This window comes from Lolium rigidum, chromosome 7, assembly GCF_022539505.1.
Source record: "Lolium rigidum isolate FL_2022 chromosome 7, APGP_CSIRO_Lrig_0.1, whole genome shotgun sequence".
In the NCBI taxonomy this organism is placed as follows: Eukaryota; Viridiplantae; Streptophyta; class Magnoliopsida; order Poales; family Poaceae; genus Lolium; species Lolium rigidum.
Window position 1 is genome coordinate 130,692,965 of NC_061514.1, and position 8,262 is coordinate 130,701,226.

General features: G+C 49.5%; 2 protein-coding genes across 2 annotated transcripts; one reads left to right on the forward strand and one right to left on the reverse strand.

The window, feature by feature from the left end:
* Nucleotides 1-509: 509 nt before the first annotated feature.
* Nucleotides 510-2,348, reverse strand: LOC124671998 (probable pectinesterase/pectinesterase inhibitor 51). The gene has a single exon (XM_047208306.1). It carries the CDS (start codon nt 2,346-2,348, stop codon nt 942-944), a length of 1,407 nt encoding a protein of 468 aa, XP_047064262.1. The 3' UTR covers nt 510-941.
* A 187-nt stretch (nt 2,349-2,535) lies between these two features.
* LOC124675847 lies at nt 2,536-5,046 on the forward strand. Its single transcript, XM_047211920.1, has 5 exons — nt 2,536-2,933; nt 3,681-3,766; nt 3,853-4,028; nt 4,310-4,418; nt 4,559-5,046. The coding sequence occupies exons 1-5, from the start codon at nt 2,624-2,626 to the stop codon at nt 4,865-4,867; spliced, it is 990 nt and encodes a 329-aa protein (XP_047067876.1). The 5' UTR covers nt 2,536-2,623; the 3' UTR covers nt 4,868-5,046.
* Nucleotides 5,047-8,262: the final 3,216 nt, after the last annotated feature.

Here is an 8,262-nt window from a genome sequence, read left to right on the forward strand (position 1 = left end):
GAAGGGGAACTATTTATTTCTCCTCACTCAGCATTACAATACTCTACGCCTTCTGACATGTTCATCTATCAGTACAAAATGCTACTAGAATTCTCTTCCAGACCATGTGGAAAATACTGAATAGTAGATCAGACACACGCTACCTTTTAAATTATTTATAGCATATCTTACGCCATTCATATTAGTAATTAAAAGAGATAGTATTTCAGGGATAATAAGAAGAAAGAATGCAAGGTGTTAATGTGGTACTATGACATCTGACCATTATATCAGTTTAAGAGATGCTTACTTGACAGTTTGAAGTTAAAAAAAACATCTCATTGTAAAGGACATTGATACAAGAAAAATCATCACATAACTCTAATAACATTGACCCAAAGTATGTGCTAATGAATGAAAATAACAAGATCTTTTTCCTTTTTTGGTGTGAGCAGAGTTATGAAGGATTTTGATTATTAGCTATAATTCATCTCAGAGAGCAGAAGAATCTATTGATCTTTCTTGTCCATTGTTTTGTCAAGTTAGCATGAACAAAACATGTAATTTTCTTATCCTGAAAGGCTAAGATCTTCATGTTCTGTGAGCAAATGATTAAAAAAACATGCAGATTACAACACAACAAATTAAGAGACAGCGACATGGTAATTATAATGCAGGGAGCAGCGTAAATAAGTTTCTTGATATTCAGAAACAATTCAGCATATACCCTATAAATATAATGTAGTTACAAATATGTAGCTGAATGTACAAGCGAAAGTCTAAGCTAAAAACTATGAGTAAAAAGGAACAACAGAAACCAGATCAGTTTGGGTTATGTACCAAGTCAATAGAGTTGGATACTTGACTCCAGATCCCTGGAAGCATTCCTTACTTGCGATTCAGGTTGGATATTTTTTGCATTTACCTGTTGAAGCTTCACCAATCCAAACATTAACTTTGCCCTACATTTGGTATCCAATCCATTCATGTCCCTGAATGAAGTTCTCCACTGAGTACAATCTAACATGCTGTTGTGTTGTCTGACTGCTCCACCCAACCCTGGAAGTGTGATTTGCGCCAGGACCTCGGCTGTCGAACTCCCCATAATACAGCGTCCCAAGCGCAAACTCCCCTCGCCAAGGAAGCCACCCCTCCGGCCTGACAACCTTCCCCAGATAACAGCTTACATACAGCGTCCTCGCATACTCCTTCCACGGACGCCCCAGATAGAGCCGGTAAGACTGCGGCTTCGACCGGTGCAGCACGACGAAATCCCGGTCGCCATCCACCGTGCAGTTCCGAAACACGAACCCCGTCGTCTGCCCTGGATCGATCCTCCCGTTCGCCGCCACCACGTTGCGTGCAGTCTTCCAGGATCCCTCTGCTCGCGGCAGAGTCTTAATCATACACTCCTCGAACACCGCCGCGGCGTTCCCAAACACGAAATCCACAGTTCCGGTAATATGGCACCGCCGATACAGATGCCGCATTGTGCGAGCGTACAGCGTGTCCTGGTGCCCTCGGAGCTCCACGCTCTCCAGCACCGACCGGTCGCTGTCCGACCGGAATGCAACCGCCTGATGAGCTCCTGCCCCTGCAGTATTCTCAAATGTGATATCTCTCGCTCGGAACCCGTCGCCGGTAACAGCCACGGTGGCGGTGTCGTAGGTGCCAAGCCCTTCGATCCCGACGCTCCGTGAGGTGGTGATCACGGTTGCCCCCATTCCCTCGCCCACTAGCAGAATGTTGGTCTTTTCGTAGGGGATTATGACGTTTTCCTTGTATATACCTGCAGCGACGGTGATGATGAAATGGGCATGAGTATAATTGGGTGCTGCATTGACAGCATCTTGCACGTTGGAGAAGTCGCACGGCGTCTCTGCTGGACTTGGCTTGCAGACGGTCGCTGCCGGACGGATCCGCGCCGGGAAGGCCGCGGCGGTGGAGTAGGGTTTGGGGTCCGCGGTTAGAGCCTGCGGGGTGAGGGAATTGAGGAAGCGGGAGGTGAGTGTGTAGGAGGGGAAGGCGGGGATGGACAGGAGGTGGGAGCAGTCGTACTGGTACTGGAGCGAGGCGGATGCGAGGTGTAGCGCCCCCGGTAGGTCGCCGGACTCAAGGGAGGATAGGGCGGCGCGGAGGCGGTGGAGCGAGAGCGAGAGGTGGTCGGCGCATGGGTGCGCGTAGGAGGCGGGGGACGGGTGCGCGGCGATGGCCGCGCGGAGGAGGGCGGCGGGTTCCCCTGGCGGCGCGGTGGGTACGAGGATGATGAGCGCGAGGAGTACGAGGGCGGCCGCCGCCGCGGCGACCGGAAGGAGGCGGCGGCGGCGGGGCAGGGCGTGCTGGTGGTGGCCGGCGTGCGTGCGCGGCATTTGGGCACGCGTCGGCGAGATCCCGATGCCTAGATTGCCTTCATTCCTTAACCATTTTTTTAACTTGTTTTGATGCGTCCTAGATTGCGTTTCATCGGGAGACGGGGAGCTCCAGATTCGTGTTTCAGATCTGAAGGCGCTTTTTGATTATACGTTTTCGGGGGATGCGCAGCTTTAACCAACCGATAACTCCGATAAGAAGAAAACCGCCTCTCCAGTGGTGCTCTGCCGCTCTCGCTCCGTGTAATTCTACTGTGAGCTTACTCGGTGAATCGATGGATTTGGCCCCTGGGAGAGTGCTCCACGGGTGCTCTCCTTCCTGGAGATGCATCAAATCGCCAAGAACTCCTACCCTGCTCGGTTCTTGGGCTGCTGCCGGTGGCGCGTTTCCTGGATGCTCATGCCCGCTAGCTGTTTGTCGAAATGCCCCAGCCGTGGTGCCCTTTGCCAAGAAGAAGAAAAAGGGGTACACTCAGGTAACGCCTGATGGGGAGGAGGATGATGATGTCGCTGATGAGTTGGAGGGCGAGGCCAAGGATGTTGATGATAATGAAGAGGAGGAGGAGGAGGAGGTCAGTGGTGACGGTATGGTTCTGTCAGTTCTGGTGATGTTTCTCTGTTTCCTTTTGATTAGGGGTTTTGGGTTTAGTCTGCTACTCTACTGTGCCCTGTACAAGGGGGATGTTTGCTGGGGCTCTGCATATTGGCTCCATTTCTTGCATTACTTTGTCTGAATGTTCCGTTCACAAACGGAAAAAAAAACTGTATCCGACTGCAATACTGTGAAGCGTTGGGCGCTTCAGATATTCATATCCCTGTAAGGTCTGCATACTATGTAAGGCATAACATGCATGATTTGCCGATTGTTAAATAACATCCACCTAGAGAAGGCGCGCATGACTGTACCTAGTCTGCAATGTGCAACTATTTCATGCATCTGCATTGCGCTTACTTGGCACCCTAAATCAGGCTGAAATTGGCTAAGCTTATTGAACATGTGCTGTTTCTTATTTACTTACCTCATTAATTAACTGAATTAAATACTACTTTATTGGAGTACTCGCAATATAGTTAATGAGTACAGTCATGTTTCATGTCCTACTCATCTAAAAACTCAAGCGCAGTGATGAATTTGGGTGGTGCACTAGTTCCCATTTCTGTCAGCTGATTCTGGGCAGGACATGTTTAATCTTCCAACAATACACTCCAGTCTATTCATGTATCACCTTCAACTAGTGTTAAACTGTTAATGTCTCTGGATCGTCGAATAATGCAGTAATATGCTGTAAGCCAGTATCAGTAAAGCAATTATGGCCCTCGTACCATATGCAGATATAGTGGATGAAGACGACTATGACGATGATGATGAGTATGACTTTGGAGATGATTTTGAGAGTGATGATGAACAAGACCTTTATGTAAGGTTACTTTTATCTATTCAAATCTACAACTTTTACCAGGTAACACTGACCATTGACCACGGATGTGCATTCATATTATGGAGGCTGGAGATGGAGGTGCTGGTGGTGGAGTATCACTTGCTGGCACATGGTGGGGCAAGGAAGCATTGGCTTTGGCTGAGCAGGTCTCGGAATCATTCGACGGTGACTTGAAAATTTATGCTTTCAAGGCAACTGCAAACTTGGAGATCAGAGTACGCATTGAGAAGATGTCCACTAGGTATGTTTCAGTGTCCACTGGGTATATATCAATATTAGCACATGCATATGCTGTAGTTTACAGATTCTGTCTAGTTTATGTGAGTGTGTGATTGGGATTTAGTGATTTCATAGATTAACTCATAATTTTGAGTAGGTTTAACTAACTGTTTCAAGGGTGCGGGGTTAGTAAATAAAGGCCAGTGCACAACAGATAACACTCGAAGTTGCCTTCGTAATTTGTAGCCGTCTTTCTATTTTTTGTCATTTCTCTAAGATTTCTTATGAAGCACTTGCTATTAGGTATGGTTCTCCAACTATCGATGACATCGAAGCGTACACAATTGCATTGCGTGCAAAGTTGGATGATGCAGAGTCAGCAGGCAGGATACCAAAAAACATATCCTTGGAGGTTGGTACTCTAGAACCATACTCAGAGCTAGTTAAAGCCTTCTCCAGATGCTCTCCTGGGAACAGACCGATAACTTCAGTAAGATTATTATTTCTCTATGCTGTTATTAGCATTAATGCGTTCCATTAATGACTTTGAAGGTGTCATCCCCTGGCGTGGAAAGAGTTATCCGTGTCCCGGACGAGCTTGAACGCTTCAAAGAACGGGCGATGTATGTCAGATATGTTGCAGCAAGCGAGGATTTAGCCACACCTCAAGAAGCGGACGGTGTGTTCAGGCTCATTTCCTACGACATGGACCTGTGCGAGTGCACCTGGGGCATAGCGGATGTGAAGATAAACCGGCAGCAGACCGGCAAGGGCAGGCCCCTGAGCAAGAAGCAGAGAGAATGGCGTCTGCAGACGCGGTTCGAGTCGCTGAAGTTGGTTAGGGTGTACTCTGAATGTTGAGGGCTCCTTTGAGTTAGTCTGTGTGTCCATCTGAGGTATTTCTAGCACCTCATCCAATTTTGTTGAACAAACCCTGATAGGCCAGTGTATGTGCAGTAGCTAGGTTGTTGTAACACTTGTTCATATTCAATGATGAGATGAGTTATCCTTCTACGCAATAGATAACACCTGAACTGTCCTGCAATTTTACTCGCAAAGCAGGAAGCTCTTTGGCTACCCCTTGCTCGCTTGCCTGCGGTTTTACATAGCTATGTAACCCTTTTGTCTAATTATCAATCTTCATGTAAATAGCACTCTTGTTTCTCCTGCTAAATGAAACCGGCACACGCCAGCCTTACACATAAAAGATAATTAATAATTAGCAATCTCTTGTCAATGGAATAATAGATGGCTTCTCCAACTGAACAAACTGTCAGGTACGAACTAGGGATGTTCTTCCAGCAGCTAGACCAAAATAAGAATGAGCATATAATACCGGAGGAACGTAGTAACTCCATAGTATAGCACACTGTCGTCGTGGTGAACGGACAGATGCCATAGGATGGCTTAAGTTGGGGCCGAATGGACGCAAGAGGATTCGGGGGAGGGTTTGTGATCAGGTGGGATGAACTTCCGGATGGTTTCCTCAAGAACTTAGCCAAGGCTAGAGGTTGAAGAAGAAAGACATAAGGAAGAACTCGCTCTAGATCATCATCTTTATTAATCTCAACAGGCTACAAGTTTCTCAGTACAAGTACTTCTGTGCTCATGCGCGTCTCTATAAGAAGGGCTACCCCCTCTCCTTATATAGGGGAGAGGTGGCTTACGAGGCAAGAAACCCTAATGGCATCTTTGACTAGACAAACTACTTTACAAAGCTACTTTAATCATAGAAGACACCGGAGTCCTCTTTAATCAGAGATGCCGACGTCCTCCGGCTTCTTTGACCGTCATCCTTCTCTTTATCGTCAGCCCTTCGTCTAAAGTCACTTTGCTTAGCTCATCTTTGTCTTCTAGCTCTGGAGAGAATCTTTGACCAGTCCTGCCGACCTGCTCGTCCTTCCGGAGGTCCGGTATCTTCTTACCTGATTCCGGTATACCCCTCTTGGGGATACCGGCTCAGCTCCACTTAGCTAAGTTCTTATCTTTAAGTTCCGGTACGAACATTAAACCGGTATCTTGATGGCTCAAACCATCCGGTTTGGCATGCCTTTGGCATACCGGGAGTCATCCCCCAACATTAGTCCCCGAAGCTGGTATAGTCTGGCGGATCCTATCCAACGGACTCATGCCAGGTTCTTTCTTTTTAGGATACCGGTTTAATCTATCCGGCCTTGGGCTTGGATCCGGCATCTTTGCCCAGACCATCGCTATCTCTTCTCCTTAAGGTATTATCCGGTGTCTTATCCTCCGGCATCTATGGTCATTAAATACTTCCTCGGCGGTGTCGAGAATATTTTGGGCCCCGCGCCCGTCGGTGACATGCGCACCGTGGATCGCCGTGGCGAGTGTCAGTTGTCACTTCGCTTCGACTCCCGCGCGCCCATTTAATGCATCACTGCGGATCCCACTAACCGCTCTAGATCCCGTGTGCGCCTCCGTGTGGCCTCCTCTTTTCTCGCGTGTACCTCTTTGCCACGTGGCGGCCCGTGGCGCGAACCGTCGCGGCCCGCGAGGCGAACCGCCGCGGCCCAGCGGTTTTCAGCCCACCTTCTCTCTCCTTTATAAGCACAACTGCCCCTTATTCTTCCTCTTCTCCGCATTCTCCGACCTTCGCGCACAGTGCTCCTTGCCTCTGCGCCTTCGCCGCTCTTCGTCCGCCGTTGCTCGCTTGAGCTCCGCCGCCCGGCGAACTTACGCCGCGCTTCCGCCGGACCTTGCTGTGTGGGAATCTCTTGCAGCAGCTCCACCGCGCCCGCTGCATTCTTGCTCCTTCGCGAGCTTCTCCGCCTCGCCGTCGACGGTGCTCGTCGGCGACCGTAGGTCCGCTCCACCACCGGCGAACATCTTCCTCAGCGACTGCGCCGCTCAAGGTTGGTACCAATCTTACTTTGCTCGCTATTTGCTTGCTTTTCAGATCTTGGGTCTACGGTGTTCTTATTTCCTCTTTTTCCTTGGTTTTCTTCTTACTCGTAGATCTTCACGCGGGGTCCAAGTGTGGGATTTCTGTTTTTTCGCCTTCCCATCTAATGTCTGACGAGGAATCTTCCTCCGCATCTTCTTCTTCCCTTTCTGTTAGACACCGTAATCAATCTCCCGGTGGATCCACCGCTCCAGATCCGATGGAGACCGATTCCGGCAACCAGCGGGGATCCGGTAGCCATCAAGAATCCGGTGGCCATCTAGAATCCGGTAGCTTTAGCCAAGCTTCCGGTAGCCAAGAAGCGAGTAGTTCTGGCGAAGCATCCGGTAGCTCCAGCCAATCATCCGGCGCTGAGCCCTCCCCAATCACTCGCGGAGCCTGGATGGGCTCCAGGTGTTACCGAATTCGAGATCGACCGGTTATACCGGTCCCGACGGATTCCGGAAGGAGTCTCTTGCCGGATTCTCGACGGCGAAATCGAACCGGACCCCGAGCCCGATGAATATGTTGTTTTCCTTGCTCACTTTGAGCGCGGCTTCGGCCTTCCCGCTCCCCTTTCTTCCGTGAGTTTTTAGATTTCTACAAACTCCAACCTCACCATCTCCCTGGCAACGCCATCTTCTACCTTTCTTGCTATGCCACCTTCATGGAGGCCTATGTCGGCATTCGTCCCACTCGTGAGACGTTTGCCCGCTTCTTTGCTCTTCGGATCAATTCCGTTCAGGGCAAGGATATTCCTAAACCCAAACCCCCGTTCAATGCGGGTCTTGCATCATCGGCTCCCGTCAAGGGAGCCCCTTTTTTAAGTTCTCCGGTCTCGAGTCATGCCGGCTATGGCAAGGGACCTTTTTCTACGTGAAGAAGAGCGGCCGTGCCGATCTTATCGATCTTCCTCCTTTCCAAGCGGGGCCTCCCAGCAGGACCAACTGGAGCTACAACCCGAAGACTGATCATGCTGAGACCAGCCGGGTGGTACGCTTCTTGACCTCCTTGAAGAAGGAGACCAAGATCTGCTCTGATGATATCATCCGCACTTTTATTTCACGCCGGGTGCTTCCTCTAAAGCGCCGCGCACATAGGATGAGCGAGATGTATGGCCCAGGTGATCCTACCAAGATCACAGGCCGTCCGCTTAGCAAGAAGGACGTTGTTCGCAAGGCTAAGCAGATTTGCCAAACTCGCTATGCCATTTGACCGGGAATGGGGCCTCCTCCCCCTCAAAGACCGATAACCCTCCGACCCAAGAAGTAAGGGATTATGCGACCGGGGTTGTTTTTGGCCGGTAACTTTCTCGCTCTTGCTAATCTTACTTTTTTCATGTTTCAGTGCCAAG